Source organism: Rhipicephalus microplus, chromosome 3 (assembly GCF_043290135.1).
Source record: "Rhipicephalus microplus isolate Deutch F79 chromosome 3, USDA_Rmic, whole genome shotgun sequence".
Classification (NCBI taxonomy): domain Eukaryota; kingdom Metazoa; phylum Arthropoda; class Arachnida; order Ixodida; family Ixodidae; genus Rhipicephalus; species Rhipicephalus microplus.
Window position 1 is genome coordinate 211514544 of NC_134702.1, and position 19336 is coordinate 211533879.

At 46.5% G+C, this 19336-nt stretch overlaps 1 protein-coding gene across 1 annotated transcript in view; it reads right to left on the minus strand.

Annotated features, from left to right (window-relative positions):
- Positions 1-4040: 4040 nt before the first annotated feature.
- The window catches only part of LOC142803122 (3 beta-hydroxysteroid dehydrogenase/Delta 5-->4-isomerase-like), a 56674-nt gene continuing 41378 nt past the window's right edge, over positions 4041-19336 (minus strand). The window contains exons 5-6 of the mRNA XM_075888225.1: positions 10509-10645; positions 4041-4898 (exon numbers count right to left, since the gene is read on the minus strand). Coding sequence (XP_075744340.1) covers positions 4488-4898; positions 10509-10645 — 548 coding nt within the window. The 3' untranslated portion in view covers positions 4041-4487. The remainder of the gene's footprint in view (positions 4899-10508; positions 10646-19336) is intronic.

Consider the following 19336-nt stretch of genomic DNA (forward strand, 5'->3'; position numbering starts at 1 on the left):
AGTAGCCTCCGAACTGCAGGTGTCCGGTGTTAAATACGCGTGTTCTGCAAACTTTGCGTCTAGCTCTGAAATCTCACAGATTAACCAGAAGTGTCTGATTCGTCACTAACGTGAACACACCTCTTAACAAATGTCTCTTACGTTCCCTAGATCCTCAACAAAGCAAGACAGCAGAAAGGCGCGTATGGCAATGAGTGTCCCTTTATCGGCAGCTTTATTTTCTATTATCGTCCAAGCCCCTCTTCACTCATGCTAGTGCGGCTGTGTTTATTTGTGTAAACGTGTAAAAACATAGGGGGGGGGGGGGCACCCCTTTTAACCCACTAGTTTTGCCTTGGCGAGAACTCCATTACTACTAATAAGACATTAATCCAATTGCAAGAAGAATAAACACAGAAGGAGGTTTTAACGCAAAAGCTATCACGGAGACCTCGTCCTCATACACGTTTAACAATGTAGAAAATGTATAAGCAAAAAAGGTAAAAACTTCACAAGAATTTAAGCCGACTTAATGGACATGACTGCTCAGCTATATAGTACTCAAAAAGTGCAATTTAAACTGAAGCAGTAATAGAATATCAATATAATTTGATAACAGCAATATCATGTAGTTTTCTAGCGCACGAAAAAATGCGCACACAGAAAGGCGGGACAGGCGGTTACTCTTGTCCTGTCTTTCTTTTTTTGAGCCCTTGTTTTTCGTACGCTAGAAAACTATAGCATGACGTACCAACACGACGAAAACGCTATTTTACTGAGCAATACAATATCATTACACAAGTATATCCCTATATAGCGCGTTGCTTTCCATTATAACATACATAAATAAAAAGGTCTATATACGCAAAATGACCGTTAAACACTTGTGCGGCACGTTGTTTCTCGCGGGCGAGGTGGTGTTTCAATAGTTAATACACGCCGTTTGCTCTCTCCTGGCACGTGTCGAGCACTGAGGCAGGGGATAGAGAGAGTGAAAGTGAACTCTGTTTACGAGGGAACGTGGTCTCTCTGTTTTGCGCCCAAGCAAAGTGAACATCCCTACAGCAGACTATGGACGATACACGCCGACAATATGAGACCCTAAAAGGTGCTTCACCCCTAAAACACTGAGCCAGTGAGCGTGGAGAAATGCGGCCAAACGAAGGTGGGCCAGCCGCATGCCTATTTTTATTTCCTGTGATTGATGCTCTCTCGATCCTGGGATGGTAGGCGATCAACCGTTTCTGCTAAGGCAACATCATATTATATCGAGGTGACTTGTCATTTCACGATGGCTCGTTGTAATTATTGCCTGGATATGAATGCATGACCTTGGCTCGTGCCTTTAGGGACTGAATCTTCACGCTGCTTAGCATATGAACAAAGGTTCAATTCCCATCTTGGAATGTGCAATGCGGTAACAAGAAAGAAAAAAAAACTCACAGGCTCCCTCGGCTCAAAGGCGAAAAACAATTTTTCTCTTCAAAGTAGACGCATTTAAACTCATGCACACCTCTCCAAAAGCTTTCTGCAACTAAGATTGTTTTGCAATGCCTCAAAAATCACAGCCACTGCAAGCTTTATGCGTCAAACCTTGTTTCACAATGCCTGCAATATTGGCGCAACTCTTATGAACAAATAATATCAAGTGAGGATGTCACCTTATGTGACGTCATCACTTATGTGCCGTCACGGTGACGCCATGATTAGTTCATAATTTTGTCGACATCTAAAAATGCGACATCGCTACGAATAATAATCTTTTTCATCACTCGTCTTAACCTTCCTTACGTAGAACGCCAGTCAATTTTCGCGTTACATGAAGCACGTGAGGTCTCAGACTTTTTGAAAAAATGTTTGCTGTACGACCCGATGAACAAACTGACTGCTTGAAAGAAGACGTTCTAGTGGTCTGTGAATACGGCCTTGGCTGTCCTGGAGTCTGATTCGAGGGTTTCTGTGGTTGTGATAAAAAAAACACGTGAAACCGGAGCGACACCTTTCTTCGTTCTTGTTAACAGGAGTTGTCCACGTAGGCTACATTCTCTGCTGTCGATCATCACAAGAAGACAGGCGGCAGGCACGTCTTTGAAGACCACATGTAATTATAGCTCGCCTTGCCCCATAGGACCGTCAAATAGGTGTACCGCACTCAGACACACTCATTACGCGTAAATACGTTTTTCGACCAGGTCTCAAACGAAATTAGGCTAACAAACATATCGTTGAAGCAGACTCACTCCGACTCGGGCTGACGAAAATTTTACTCAACCAGATTCCCTCATACTGAAGCTCACCAGAACTATTCTCAGAAAACTCACTCGGACTCACATTCACGATGTTTTCTCGAACTAGATTCACTCGGGCTCAGAATCCCGAATATATACATCAAACGGACTCATTGAGACTCAGACTCATCAAGCTTCTTTAATCTGAAGTCACTTGGATTCGTACTAATGAATTCATTCGCACTCAGTAAGAAAAATGTTCTTCAAATGAACTCACTTGAACATAGACTCAGTAAAACATAAATGCGCCGGACTGGCTCAAACCCACCACTCAATCTCAATCTGAGTGAATAGACTTTTGAGGACGTTCTGACCTATGCCTAACACAGGTAACCACCCAACGCCAGATAAGTTCATGTTTGATGGTGTCACGCCAAGGCAGTGCTTCCTATGTTTCGTAAACTGTTCTCACGAACACTTGCTAAACGGCGTGGATCGGTGCTATGTGCTGCCATGATGTAGCGAGCAGTCGTTCCTTGCCATCCCCAGCCGGTAGTGAAGAGTAGCCGTTATAACATTTGTCCATGTCTTCAAACTGTTGCCAGCTTAGACGTAGCATGCAACTGCCGTGATGTATCAGGAAGGAGTGATGCACCAGTCAGCATCGCGTAGTATGACTAATTATCCCAACCCCTATAAAGCTTTGGTGTCAGATTTCTCAGCGTACGTATACGCCAAAACAATTCTTCTTAGTGCAACTATGTGTAAACGTGCCTTCAACTTTACTGTGCGAACATACCTCCTTTAACTTTACAGTTCAAACATGTTTGCCTACTGTAGTCACTGGTTCCATTATAGAGTCTTAATCACATAGGAAGCTGATAGCTATAATTGTCCTCGCACGATTTCTTTGAATGGATGCATAACGTACTTACAAAGGTGGTTTCATGTATGAGTCCTGCTTCATGTGCCTCAGAGAGCTGAAGTTCAAAACAGAAAAGAACACAGAACTCCATTTCAAACACCGAGGTGCCTTGACGCCCCTATTATTAGATAATGTATATACTTGGAAGCTACAGCAGTAATACTACTTATTGGCTACACAAAACTCATATTCAAGAAGAGGCAGGTCCGGTAAACAGAGACACAAGAAGTAAGTGTAGACACCATAAACGCCTTGGTGTCTCTGCTTCCTTATTGTGCCCTTGTTAACAGGCCCTAAAAATCCGTGTACAAAGGTTGTGTCAAGGTGAGGTTGTGACAAGCGAACTTGTGTTCCTCAAGACAAGATGAGAACTCATTTCTTTAGCACTTGCGCGTATACGCTACGTAGCCCATCCTCCATCATAACAAAAGAGGGGTAGGAGCAAGATTGAATACGTAGGTGTGAGGGAGCAGGGGAGGGGAGGTGCTGTAACAAATTTGATGAAGGCAGAAAGAACACGTATCCCACGAATAAAGATATCAGGAAGCGGTGGGGAGGTCAGGATCTACACATTTCAAGAAGGACTGATTTTCGAACTGGTTGTCGAACTGGTTGTCATAGGTTGGCAATGGCAGGTGTGAAATTCCTGTTTCTTTCAGAATGATTACGTACCAACCAGGTGAGCTGTCTGTAACATCGCCTTCTTTCTTTTTCAGAAAACGCCTCTGCTCCCGTCAGAATATTTTTTAAGTGGGCTGCCACAAAAGAAGCATGCTTTCGCGTTCGGAAGACCCCATGCACGATTTTTTTATTTCCTTACTACAAGTAATTTATTTACGTTTACATACTGACTGCACATAGTTTACGGCCAGCCGAAGTTTTCTCATTATGTCATCCCGGAGAGTTCGACGCACCACGAAAGCATACGTAAAACAATGTCGGCGTGAGTCGGTATCATTTCATCATTGACACATTCTAAAGAACGAGGTTGTGGTTTAGGGGGTGGGGCGTGGCAGTGGCGTAGCCAGTGAATGCAACACCGAGTCCGGCCCCTTCTCCCCCCCCCTAAAAATGTTTATTTTGCCATGGCATATAGAACAGAATATGGCACAAGACCGCATCTACGAGCCCGGCCACCACTGAAAATTCATAGGAGGTGCCCCCTCCTCGAAAAACTTTTCTGCCTACGCCCCCGCGTTGAAGGAGGGTCAATCTTAACTCCAGAAATTTTACGTTTCGCATGTGCACATGTATATGCACACCGCATAATGGGCGGCTGAGTAACCCCTTCCACGGCATCTCCCGTCCACCGGAAAACATTTCTAGCTATATTCTTTCCTCGGATGCAATCGTCGTCAGACTGCATCATAGAATGAACGCGACATTCTGACCGCTTCTTCGGGCGAGTATTTGGGCCTCCAAGTGAGCATTTCTTCGGCTTCAGATTTGTCGAAGGTGCTCCCGCTGTATATGTACCGTATGTCCGAAGGTCTGGGCAGCATGACTGTGCGGGTGTTGGGAAACATACGCGCAAACAGCCTGGCGATACTCGTGGTGCACACAGCGAACGTTAAAACCAACCAGTAAGGCACTATTGTGTCGATGACACGGATACCGTGTCCTGCCACCAATGGCGCCATAAAAGCGACACTATCGGTGGGCGTGTCATCCACGGCCACGATGCAGCGCCCGGAAAGCGTAGGATCCTCGCACAAGGCATCCAGTGCTCGAATGTGGGCGGATGCGGCGTTGCCTGCATAGATCGTCTGTGAAGAGTACAAGAAAACAGAACGTCAAAAGGAAAGGACTCGCGTTGATAAGCATTATGTTAGTTGATTTTACGGCAAGCCGAAAGAAGAATCTACTGCGCTGAACAGTCAATGAAGTCTCATAATAATAATAATAATAATAATAATAATAATAATAATAATAATAATAATAATAATAATAATAATAATAATAATAATAATAATAATATTAATATTAATATTAATAATAATAATAATAGAAGAAGAGAAAGAATTTGGTTCCATCTAAACAGTTCAATGATTCTGCCGAAGGTAAAAAAAATGACGAAATCAATGACTAAGTCCGACCCACCTATTTACAGGAAGCGCAGTGATGGGGAAAATAGAACAAATAGCAAAGTTATGGATGTCTATATACATGTTTTACCAATTACACGCAAGTGCACTAATTAAAGTCACTGCACGTGGCAGCCCTGTAATTGAGACCCAAATAAACAGCAACACGTATAATTATGGTGATGAATAAAACACTCTATAGAATATTCACTAGAACAATGATGAATGGATGAAAAAGCTTCATTTCCAGTCCAGAGAGATGTGATAAACGTGCAGTGGGTTTCTCCCACGTATACGCACGGGCACGCTAAGCCTGACGACCGCATCTAGAAGGCAGTTTGAGAAAATTTGACAGATCCAACGTACCACCCGATTTTATGCGAAGCCTGCGGAGGGATAGTTACAGCGGTTTTGATTTAAATGCGAAGCAGTCGTTTGCGTATTCCAGGCACTTTTTCATATCTATCTATCTATCTATCTATCTATCTATCTATCTATCTATCTATCTATCTATCTATCTAGATCTAGACCCATACGAAACAGCAACAGCTAATAATAATGGTGATGAATGAAACACTTTATACAAGATTCATTAGAGCATTGATGAATTGATGGGAAAACTTCATTTCCTGTCCAGAGACGCGATTAACCTGCAGTGGGTTTCTCCTACGTATACGCACGGGCACGCTAAGCCTGACGACCGCATCTAGAAGGTAGTGCAAGAAAATTTGACAGATCCCACGTACCACCCGAATTTGTTGCGAAGCCTGCAGAGGGATGGTGACAGTTTTGATTTAAATGTGAAGCAGTGCGCGTATTCCAGACACTTTACGTATCTATCTATCTATCTATCTATCTATCTATCTATCTATCTATCTATCTATCTATCTATCTATCTATCATCTATCTTGCCGCGTACGCCTAGGCTCTCTCGTGAATACCCCCTCGACTAGGGATAACCGAAAATTAGGATCGGAGGGTAAGATGATTTGAGGAACATTGCTCGCTTGTCGTGACCTGAAAATTGTGAAAATCTCGTAGGGCACGTCGTCAAACACTTTCCGCCAGACAGTGGCGGAAAGCTCTGTGGGCGGGTTTATGCGACTCATTGTGCGCGTGTATGTGCCATAGTTTGTATCTACCCAGGAACATAGAGAGCACACGTGGGTAATTTTAAGGCATGAGCCTTAAGAAAAAGCCGACATCAGCTGCGTTGGCCCGATCAATATAAAGATAAAATTCAGGGTCCCAGCCGGATTTAAACGCGAGCATTCCGCGTTGCAATCAAGTATTCTACCCCAGAGCCACGTCACGTCTCACAACTGCTTTTCAAATGAACTCTAACAATCGTGAAGTGTCAATGGGTGTTGCAGTGATGGCTATCCACTTCTATAAGCATTACATATGTACTCCGACAACACAGCCATCACGCCAGGTTATTGTGAACTGCAGTTAAGCGCCGTGCACATAAAGTGATTCACAGTTTACATCAATCAAGAAACAGCGCGAACATAAATGGTAATTTGGATTTGAGAGCTTCAACAATTATCAGTGCCTCTTCAGAAAGTTAATGACCACGAGTGGGCAAAGCTTTATGTGCAAAGGTCTAATGTCTACGTTGGAATTGCCGAGTAGTTTAAATTACGGACAGATCGATGAAGAAACGCACGGACAGAGCGACAGGTGGGTGTATGCAAGTACGGTAGGACGCATGGACGGTCGCACGAATGAACGGACGAACAGGTGAATGAATGGATGAGTAGATGTGCGTCCAGATGGACGAATGGACAGATGCTTTGACGGATGGAGAGACAGGTGGGTGGCCAGTGAGGAATCGGCCACAAGAAACGCGGCGGTCGTCACTGGGAGATGGCGTACCGACAGTGGTATTATTAGGCTTAGTTGGCGACAGAGTTTCCGTAGAATAGCGTGCGGCCTCTTTTGCCAAAACGGAACAGGTGCTCCAGCTCAGCGGGGACGTTCATCAGTCTGGGGTACACACCTAATCTTGAGAAATCTTAACAGACGCTATGCCTGCTACCGAGATTCAGTATGGAGCCTTCCCTCCGAGACGCTGAAAAGGTGGCTCTCGCAAGGAATGTGTCATGCCGTGTGCATAAAAATAAACGTCGGTGCACATCACAATGCATTGACGCCCTCGTGAGAGGCGGGTGTTGGTCAAGATTGGTTAAGTGTCTAAAATTACTCCGCAGGTTCTTATCTACGAATTATCTGCATGTTCTTCAATCTCACAAGGAAGGTGTTTTGTAATCCTACCCAACAAAGCTTTTTTGGAAAAAGCTCCGAAGGCTATTGCAAAACACCTCGTACAAGTTTCAGCAAAAAGTTGAAAATTAAGAGCCCTACCATTGCTCGTCTTCACTGCGCGCAATCGTATCCTTCACTGCGCACAATCACTGCGCGCAATCGTATCCGAAACGTAAATCTGGTAGTAGCTTTTGGAACGTCACCAGCAGAAACAAATATCTAGTCTAGTAATTAAAGTTCCCTACCACGTGTGTTAATGCCAAGAGGTCGTCGGATACTTCAATAGTCATAATAATATTGGGTATCTTATTTTAAGTATCAACGTTGTTTATTTTAGGTATCAACGTTGTCCATTACTCAGAGCACCTTGTTACAGTATGTCAGAAAATATATAACCCAGGCCACCCGCGAAGAAGTGTTCATCAATGGAAGTGGCACCAGTGTTAGTTGTTTCATGGAACATTTGATTTTCTACGTGAATTCTACTTTTGTGTCGTGGGGCGGGTCTCTTTATTGACAATAAAAGAGAGTGTTCATAGGTTCAAGAGTCGCACTGGTTTGGAGTTAAATTCTTGTGGCCAGTGTCGACACAATCCTTCAATAAAACTCGAAGGTTTGGTACAAACCAACTTCAGATATGTGGACGACTGTTTACTTTTTCTCCAGCCTCCCGTAAAAATTGGCAAGACCTGGCTGAGCTTGTTTTAGGTGCTTTCGAAACACATGGGAGTGGACTAGACTTCACCTCCGAAGTTCCACAAAAGGGATTCTTTTGGTTCTTGGACATCAATAGCGCAACATTTTCATATCCCGTTTGCTGGGAATACTAACTATAAAGTGCTAAGCGCTTGTTAATCTGTGCTTCCAGCCACATAAAACTGGCAAAGACAGCAGTCGTTTGTCAGCTGTAAGTGCTAGCTTATCTAAAAAAAGGTGACAGACAGTGTAATATTGCATCTAAAGAGACTTCTTTCAGCACGATTTCTGAAATCTGTGATTTCTGCAGTGTGCAAAAAATTCCAGCAGAATATCAAACAAAACCAAGAAAAGCGAGGAATATTGATTGATATGTGGGGTTTAACGTCCCAAAACCATCATGTGATTATGAGAGACGCCGTAGTGGAGAGCTCCGGTAATTTCGACCACCTGGGGTTCTTTAACGTGCACCCAAGCAAATGGGCCTACAACATTTCCGCCTCCGTCGGAAATGCAGCCGCCACAGCCGGGATTCGAACGCGCCAACTTCGGGTCAGCAGCAGAGTACCTTATGCACTAGACGACCGCGGTGGGGCAAAAGTGAGGGAGAACGAAAGAGAAATAAAATAGTGAATGTCATTGAATACTTTCGCAGTATATCTCATGGCTTGAAAGAAAGATGGCTCGAGATATGGTGTAGATGTGGTATTATCACCCCGCGCGAAGTAGGTCTGATTTGCAGCTTGACAGATGAGCGCCTTAGTGGAATTCCAGTGAAGAGTTGGACATGCGCTGTAAAACACGCAAATAAATTTATATAATGCGCCATGGGTGGGGTATAAAACCTTCCTTGAACGTGCGCTTGCAGTTATACCGGTCAAACTGGTTGGGAGAACATAAGAAGGATTTCTCCGAAAGGGTAATTCAAACCTTATAATGCACGGTAAAATTTGTGGGTACCAGCCTTGCTTTCAGGCCGTGAGCGAGCTGTAACGCGATAAGAACAAATTAACATACGAAATTCCCGAGGCGTACCATATTAGGAAATTTGGTAACGAATGAGTGAGCCAGCCTGCGGTGGCATTTCATAAAAAAGAGATCGCGCTTTCGCATGGGGGTTAGCCTTTTTATTATTGTGCCTTCGTTTTTATCGGACACTCCGCCATACCTATGTCATGTTGCTACGTTTGCTTGTTGAAAGATTGTACCTGTTTGTACATATGAACTTGTGTGTAGTGAAAAACAAATTGATTTGGTAGTCAGCACTCGTGTTGTTCCTGTTTGCCTTCTGTTCCTCGCCTTCCGTACACGTTTCTTCCAGCACTTTCGTGCTTGCGCTGTGATCCTTATTAACATGGTTTGAGGAGAAACTCATGCACGCGTGCTCAAGGCAACGGACGCGACAAAATGAACGGCATCACTCACAATGCAGCCAATGGCGCTTGCGCCTAAATGATGTTGCGGATGACGTAACTGTTCACTAACAGAGGTGAGGTTGACGCCACGTGATTAGACGCGCTCACTCGCTATTAGGCAACTCTCCCTTCTGGTCTTCTAGCGGTCCAGCTCTCTGATGCTACGCTGCCCTTCTTATCTGTGCCGAAAGGAAGATCCACGAGTGTATTCATATAAATTGGATACATGGGTCACCATGCTGTAGAAAAAAAAAGTGAGAGCATGTTCTCTGAACCTTGCTTAAAAAAGGGTGACTGCACCGATGTGTTATTCAATTGGCGCCTTCACGCCGCCATTAATAATTCGATTTTTTTGCTTTCGTGTCATAGATTCTTGACCCGCACGTATATGTTCTGAAATTGTTTGTGTTTATGTAAAGAAGCATTGTACTTATATTTACGATTTCGAAGACCTAAAACGTTATTTTGCTTTACTATTTCTGGCGCCCAAACTTCGCTTTATTAAGTGAATAATCCGGCCTCTGCTCATGACTATGCATATAATTTTTAATGTGAGTTAGATGTCATCCACAGAACTGTGCTGTAGCCTTTGATCTGCAAAGCAGGGTACACATCATCCATTTCTTGTCCACTGTCTACTTGGCAATGCCACGGCATGCTGGTGTTATATGGCTGCGAGGTTTTCTCCGATAGACAGGTTTGCATTTTGAAGACTTCTGTTGGTGACCCTGCCAGATTTGTTAACAACGGAACCGCATTTACAACAGCAGCTGCGTAAACTTTACGGAAGACTTAGGCCGGCGCATTTTAGGCCTGCCATGTTGAATACATGATAAGGGAATGCCACCACAAGAACCGATAGATCATCTTCTTTCACCGTATCCACCGCAAAGCAATAAATACTGCGACTTACTGATAACGTCACTCCCAGTCGAAGCATGATGTTGCACGTCTTCCTGGACCACTTGATCATGCTCGGTATAAAGTTCTGATCCAGCTCTCCATAAAGTGGTGGGAGCCGAATGACGAAAGTGTGCAGCCGGTGTAGCCCTGAAAGTAGTGTCCCCGATTACAGCAGGAATCTGTGTCACGACATGCAGGACTTTTTTTAAAGCAGCTGGCGTTACTCAACAAACAACAGATGCATATTTTTCATTACAGTGGAATGGTCAATAGTAAATTTTGGTAATTAGATTTATATCGTGAATAAACCGAATACCTAATTCTAAAACTACCCTTCTAATCATTGATGCGTCAGTGAGGCAGCTATAGTCAATCACGTTGGTAAACGAACTGCGCCATCTTCAGCGACGCATGAATTGCGTACTCAGTTTTTCTGAGTTATAAACAATCCGCACGAAAGATGAAAAGTACTAAGTCAGAGCGCCTCCAGCCGCATGGTAAATCAGCGCCCTTAAAGAAGCTGATTGAAAGTGATTCATTTGCCAATCGCACATCTGAGGAGACAGCGCATCCACATAATTGTGGTATAAAAGACAGAGCAAGCTACGCGGTATTACTTGGTTTCAGTTATACGTCGCTTTTTTCCCCGCCTCTTACGACTTCATATTCACTTAATTTACAAGAATGACTTTCGACATCGTGGTTGAAGCACTGCTCATACCACGGACGAAACCCGACAGGCAACAAAATAGATGTAGAATATTTCAAAATATGAGTTCTACTCCCACCGCAATGTAAGAGTGCACGTGCAGCTATATCTTGCGTCAGAAACTCGCTTTCGCACATGAATAAGGTGAAGTTGGTGCGCGCATAGTTACATGCTGCAAACAAAAAGAAAAAAGAGGATCTCGGCGAAAATAAAAATTGCCCGCAGCTTCCCTCGGGGGAAAACTGAGGAGGATGCGGAAGCGGTTCCGCCAACAGTTTGGCCGGCGCTGGTCGAAGGGACGTCGATCATTCTGTTTGTGGATTCGTTGGCATTCATTTCACGGCGACTTCGGACGTCGACGCGCCGTACAAACCAACGGACAAGCGGCAACTGAGCGAGCGAGCGCCGACCTTGAGTATATATACAGCGCGACGGCGCATGCGCTGTCAGCTGTCGAATGTTCTCGAAGGAGAAGCGCGCGCGCGGCACAGATGGCGACGGCGCGACGGCGCATGCGCTGTCAGCTGTCGAATGTTCTCGAAGGAGAAGCGCACGCGGCACAGATGGTGGGCGACGGCGCGACGGCGCATGCGCGCGCGTCAGCTGTCGAATGTTCGAGAAGCGGTGCGGACGGCGCAGACGGCGCACTACAAGGCGCGAGTATAAGATGCTTCCGCATCTAATAAATAAATAAAACTAAAATAGGCACGCCGAAAGCTAGGGGCATGTAGAAAGAAAGCAGAACCGATGCATTGAAGACGCTCAGTGTGCCACTGCCAAATGTGCCGATTTGGCAAACGCGACATCTGCACAAAGAAAAAGAAAAACTCAAATTTGATTGTTCTTTTATTACTGATGCATTCGTAAGCACAATTGACCACTCGATACCGATTAGAGAACGTGTTCAAATACGTCTCCTCTTGCAGCTACACAGTACTGAGCCCGCCTCACGACATCCTCAGCTGCTTTTTTAATGACTGGCGGAATAATTCTCCTTCAAATATTCATTATTCTGGTATTCAGACAATCTAGCGTCTTTGTCTCGGTCAATTAAACACAATCTTTCACTTATCCAATTCATTGGATTAAGATCAGGTAACCTAGCTGGCCCGTGCCTTCAATACATTGCCCATTGTTGCGGGTTGCGGCGACCGCAGTCTGCGGGTAGCGGGGCCGATCGCCGTCGCTCCGTCGAGCCAAGGACTAGGGGAGAGCTTTGAGCAAACTTAACGGATTTATTTACATCTTTACAGGGAGTTGTCGAGATGACGGAAGAGAAGAGAAGAACTAGTGGTTTCACAAACCACGAGCGTGGTGGTTGAACTTTACTTAGTTCAGAGCGACGTCCAGCACTCTGCCGCGTCGTTTTATGCCCTGTCGGGCTCCTCCTCTACGAGTCGACCACCAATCACGCACACACAGGTGAGGGGGGGCGAGCATGCAAGGTCCACGTGAACACTGCACTTTGGTGGCGCCAGCAGGGCTCTTCCTCGTCGTGTGTGAGCCTTTAGTCGAGAGTGCCCACGATCCTGGTCGCATACTTCAGAGGGTCCGCCGATTTTGTTCGCTCGATTAGCGGGGCGATCCGCGGCAGCCGCCGCGGTCTCCCCCAGGAAGACGCCGTCCCTGTTGTCCTCTTTGTGGCGTCGCGGCGTCTTGGCGACACTAGGTCTCGTACTCCGGGACAATGCCTGGCGGGCATGGGCAGTCAGCCGGTCGGCTACTTGACAATGGATTAAACAAGCGCCGATCTTTTGAGAGGTGCCCGGTTCGTGGAATCCTCTGGGGAGAGCCCTTTGACCAGCGCCGTCGTCGTCTGCCGGTTAACGCGCTAACGATGCGTGGCTGGCCCAGGCGGGAGATAGAGCGGCGGCTTCAAAACCCTCTTTGGCGACATTCCATCCCGTTGGCGTCGCTGTCAATCAGTAGGCACCGTCTCGTGAAGCCGGCCTCTGTTGCTTCCTCCGTCCAGACGTGGCGAGACTGTCCTTTTTGCACTAATCCGGCGTGGCAAATGACTCGCTGGGTCAAGGCATAGCCCGATCGCTACAGCTCCTCCGCCGACGGGAAGATCTCGGACGTCGGGTAGTATCAGCTGCTCGACGGGAGAGATCACAGTAACCGCAGTCTCCCAACACCATTTAAACCACAAAGACCCACCGCTAGAACCAGCAAGCGCCGGCAATGAGTTTTCGGCAACCAGGCCGGTCTTTCAAATGTGCCACAATGCACCTACGCTTTTTTTTTGTTCTTTTAAATGGCAACCACACTAATACTCTTGCCCATAGCTAAAAATTTCGATTACTCCAAATACCCCTTAAAACCATTACGGAAAACGTCCCTCAACGTTCCGTATAACACGACGCTCAGCTAAAGAATTCAACTGATCCCTCAGCACATACTAAAATACAAAGGGTAATGCAATTTCGTATACTAACACGCTTAATTGCTGAATGTAGTTTCATGTCAGCCCATGTTTTTAAAGAACGCACAAGACTTTGCTGTGCGCTCTAGCCCGACATCTTACTCTCATCCAAAGAGCGCTAGCATACCCACACGCACCTAACCATAGGCGATATCTCTCTCACCTAGGTATCCTTAAACCCTCATCTGAACGTGAATTTTCTCGAGGAACAAACGCAAGGAACAATCACACTTGAGGTACACGTCAGGAGTGCGTAACAAAACAGGCGTTAATTTTGCGCCAAAACCCCTGTACCGAATGTTTATCCCCATGAGCATTTCGAAAATTGCTTTTGTTTGGTTTTATTCTAAAGCCTTCCCAAACATTGCTCATTTACTCTTTTAAGACGGTCGACAATCTCGCGCTACACAAAAACTGGCACAAAGCCTAGAAACTCCTGCTCCACTCGACCAACGTTACCACGCTTTCTAATTTAGCGGGCGAACCACACTTCATTTACGATTTTTGTTTTCTCAAAGAAAAACTAATTTCGAAGCAGTCGGTTGGCCGACGCGGGTCACTGCTTCCGCATAACGCTTAACAATTCAACTCGGCATTTTGACAAAGCTTATACACAAACAAAATCTAGAGGGAAGAAAAAAGTGTCCAAGCAAACTAGCTGTGGAGATGACACAGGAACACCACTTTAAAACCAAATATAACCAAACAAGTATGTTTCAAAACAAACTCCTGTGTCCGACTCTCCCTCCCACAGCTGTCGCTCCCCCTTCAGCCGTACACGCGGCGGTCGTGGTCTTCGACTCTGAAAACGCGCGAGACTACAACGTGCACGAGCAACAAGCTGAACTGCAGCGTTCCGCCTCATTCGCGATTTTGGCGGTCTTCTATCAGTTCGGCGTAGAAGACCGAAGCGATGCGTGGGACAGAGTGGCCATGCTTTCTTTGGGCTAGCTCGCGTGTGGTGCTTGGCTATTGTGGCTTTTCCTTTTTTTCTAGGACCCCTTCTACAATCCCGTTCCCGCAAAGCTTTAAATCTTCTGCATACATTCCGTCGCGGGGATGCGCGCTGGGGCCTACCCTTCCGCCGTTGGAACCTTACTTTACGCCACAAAGGACCTTTCTTTGAACTGGCTGGTAACCTAATCTTGGGCCGCTCGCCCGGCTGATTGCCCCCTCTTTCACCCCTTCGCTTTGTCGCTCGCGTACGCCTCTCTCGTTTCCGGCGACGTCTGCCACCGACCTGTCCTGCACTGCTGGTGAATTCGTTGCCGGTTGAGTTATCAATGGTTTTACGGCTCAAGGGTGCCTCTGCACCACCTGCCACAGTGTTTCGGCACTTTGATTTCTTGGCTCTGTCGCCCTGTCTGGCCGATTCACCTGTGCTAACGCTGTACTCAGGTGCGCCCTGAAACGTTTTGTGGATAGAACGGAAAGACCGGTGCTCCCCACGCAATTCCATTCGCGAACCCGCTTTCCTCTTACCTTTCGTCCGGTTGCTCGGACGCATGCAATGTAACTTTGACGCTGCTGCAAAGCTCTTATTTGCTACGCTGACAGGTTGTGCGCCTTCTTTTACACGCGTAGTACTGTTCGTCTTTCTCGCGGATTTGCGACGTCTCTTTCGTCGGCGCCGATTTTTGCGTGTCGTTTCCGAGCCTCCCGATCGCATCTCACACTCGTGAACCCTCTCACAGCTTTCGTCAGCTGTCTCAGTCGCGCGGTCTAAATGATTTTTGACCTGGTCATCTTTATTCTCACCCTCTAGACCGGCGGACTTGTTAACACACTTAGGAACAATGCAGCTGTTTCCCTTCGAAAAATCTTGCTCGCATTCCTGAGAGCTGTCTGCAACTGCACTGATACCCTTCTCTACGCTCGCTGCTTCTGAGCCTTCTCCGGTGTTCTTGACTTCTTCAACCTCATTTGCAAGATCCACCGTCGCGACAAACATAGTTGAGGTCTGTACCAGCTTTTCTACAGCTATCCTAGCTGTTTCGCTAGCATTTAACTGGCACAGTACCTCGTCGCACTCGCTCTGGCCTTCGTCGGCCTCTCTACTCACTGCAGCATCCTTAGCAGCACTCAAATTTCGTTCTTCATCGAACCTGCTGCTATCCTTAAACGTGCTAGCCTTCTCTAAAGCTCTGGGCTGCACCTCGCACTTCTCGTGCGCTACACTTGCAGATGGCTGAATCTTCCACTGCGTTGCCTCGACTTTTTGTTCTGACAGTTCAATCTCTAGGCTGAGTGCTCGCTAGAACTCTTCACCTCGCTCCCGTTTTTCTATCTCCCATTTGCTCTCACTATTCACCTTGGTGCTATGAGAGACACGCGGACCCCTCTCAGGCTTGGTTTTAATACCAGCACACCGCCGCGCGTTCTTCAACGGAGCGTTCATGAGCTTGCATTCAATTTGCTTTCTGTCAATTCTGATGCCGAAGCACCGCAGTAAGGCTGCCTTAGCTACATTGTAACTGTTGAACTCGTCCTCGGAAAGGTACCCTATTCTACCAATTAAGTCGCATGGAAAGACACTCAATAAGGCGATAGACCAATAGTCTTCGTCGAGCCCTAGGTCTGTGCAAACATTCTCGTAAGAGGTTAGGTAACTCTCTATATCCTAGCCCTCTTCGAATGGATGGATCCTCGAATTTACTTGAGACCATCTAAGGCACTGTATTGATCTTCTTGTCTCTTCCAGTTTTACCTTTAGGGTTTCCTTTCACTGCTCTCTCTCTTGCTCTCGCCTTTCCTGACGCTCCTGTTCCTGTTGTTGAATCTCGTTCCACGTTTCTTTAATTTCTTCACTGGTCAGATTCAAGCCCTCGATAGCGCCAACAATTGCGTGTTTCTTCATCCCTGCATCTACTTCTGCTCCCAGCTCTTCCCCCAGAATCAGGAGCTGATTCTTCAACAAACGCTTCCAATCCATGACAGAGAACTAGTGTGGTGCAGCTCACTCTCTACCCAGAAGTTCCGTAAACAACTGCTTCTGTGGTAGCCTCTACCAGCGAAAAGATTGCACTTCTATCTTATCAGCCTGGCAACCAAAAAACCAAAGCCAGCACTCACCAGTGCACAGCTGCCAGTCTCCATGATCTCGGCGTGTTGTTCATTTTCCGTCCTCCAGGCTCACATCCAACCGCTTGCCATCCAGTTGTTGCGGATGGGAAGGAAGTTGCTGCTGATGGCATCTGGCATCCCACCGCTGCCAACCAGTTGTTGCGGGTTGCGGCGACCGCAGTCTGCGGGTAGCGGGGCCGATCGCCGTCGCTCCGTCGAGCCAAGGACTAGGGGAGAGCTTTGAGCAAACTTAACGGATTTATTTACATCTTTACAGGGAGTTGTCGAGATGACAGAAGAGAAGAGAAGAACTAGTGGTTTCACAAACCACGAGCGTGGTGGTTGAACTTTACTTAGTTCAGAGCGACGTACAGCACTCTGCCGCGTCGTTTTATGCTCTGTCGGGCTCCTCCTCTACGAGTCGACCACCAATCACGCACACACAGGTGAGGGGGGGGCGAGCATGCAAGGTCCACGTGAACACTGCACTTTGGTGGCGCCAGCAGGGCTCTTCCTCGTCGTGTGTGAGCCTTTAGTCGAGAGTGCCCACGATCCTGGTCGCATACTTCAGAGGGTCCGCCGATTTTGTTCGCTTGATTAGCGGGGCGATCCGCGGCAGCCGCCGCGGTCTCCCCCAGGAAGACGCCGTCCCTGTTGTCCTCTTTGTGGCGTCGCGGCGTCTTGGCGACACTAGGTCTCGTACTCCGGGACAATGCCTGGCGGGCATGGGCAGTCAGCCGGTCGGCTACTTGACAATGGATTAAACAAGCGCCGATCTTTTGAGAGGTGCCCGGTTCGTGGAATCCTCTGGGGAGAGCCCTTTGACCAGCGCTGTCGTCGTCTGCAGGTTAACGCGCTAACGATGCGTGGCTGGCCCAGGCGGGAGATAGAGCGGCGGCTCCAAAACCCTCTTTGGCGACATTCCATCCCGTTGGCGTCGCTGTCAATCAGTAGGCACCGTCTCGTGAAGCCGGCCTCTGTTGCTTCCTCTGTCCAGACGTGGCGAGACTGTCCTTTTTGCACTAATCCGGCGTGGCAAATGACTCGCTGGGTCAAGGCATAGCCCGATCGCTACACCATGAAAGTCGCAACCAACCCGCTTCCCGCGTGGCTGCTGCTATGTGATGGTGCCTCATCTTGCTGGTGTCCCGAAATTAGAAGATCATGACAGGGAATTTCACTGCAAAATGTATTCAGCGTTCTTTATGGATTTCATTCCGTAAATGCAGTCAGCATATGATAGAAAATAAATTCCTCACTAAACATTAAAAGACCACTGACACTGGTGCCGAGTGCGTTTTACCCGTGGTGCGGATTGCCGTCACTCCAGTAGTGGGAATATTGCAGATATACTTGGGCATTTCTGCTAAAACTGAATTTGTGGATTCGATCTTTAAGCAAAACTTTAATGCCCCTTGGTGGACTGATCAGTGTTCGAGGGACTATAGACGCCGTAAGGCAGCTATGAGTGAGGGTTGTTATATACATCATTAACCGAATTCGTTGTGTGGATGTGTGGGTGTGTGGGCTGCGCTTGCAATTACAGCATGCATGGCAAACATACGTAATCGAACGGGGAAAAACTGCACCCATGTAACTACTGTTTTTCGTAGTGACGTCATTATAGTCGTCTGCTTGTAGCGCCCATCGGGCCTTTAGTTTCGGTTTGCTGTAGAATTTCAGATAGATTCAATAATTTGCAACTATTGCTAGAGGCCGCTTTTCCGAAATCTCAAAGCGATATTGGCTTCTTGACATGAAGGACTTCAATTCTCTCATTTCACTTAACTCCCTAACTCCACTAGTTAAAGAGGTAAATTATTCTACCTTTTCAATTATTGTTACAAATGATGTCTTCAATTCTTTGATACGCCTGCCGCTACAGAAAAAGCAAGTGTGAAGACTGCGAGGAAACAACCCATTTGCCTTATTTTTAAAGGATGTTGAACACAATTCTTTAGGTACCATATATATATATGGCATCGCATGCAGAAATCGTAATATCAGGTTGTATGCAGGAACCATAATACCGGGATAGGCATGGCGGAATTTAGATTAGTATAAATATTTACTAAAATCAATGTCATTGACCAAGAGAATGATGACGGTCGAGTTTTTCACAAAAATACAAGTAAGAGCCAGCTGAACATGCAGTTCCACCTAATCTTACTAAACCTTAACTATTTTCACTACTTAATAGTGACAATTTTTCTAAGGTAAGGAGGCAGCGATCAAAAAGCGACAGAAGTTACGTGAGCATTTGTCATAAGGTGCGTGATGAAACGTGATCATCCTTTGCTATCCGATTCCTATGCGCACTGCTGTGGCTTCTGTTTTCGGGCTACGGAACGCAGCGCTAGCACGGAACGGCACTCCATGGCAGTAAATACGTCCTATCTAAGCGCCGCCATTGATTTATATCATGGATTAGCCAATAGCAAGCTGTGTGTTGTTTAACTCCGAAGAGCAGGTGCTGGAATCTCTGAGAGAGTGGAACCTCTGTGAAAAATGTGTGCACCTGAGAAGAGGGCCACACAGAAATGCGATTTTCCTTTTCGAGCATACATACTGATCTGCTTTTCCTTTTCTGCAGACTGCAAAGTTTGGTATATATCTCCACTGGAGTGCCTGTAATCCGCAA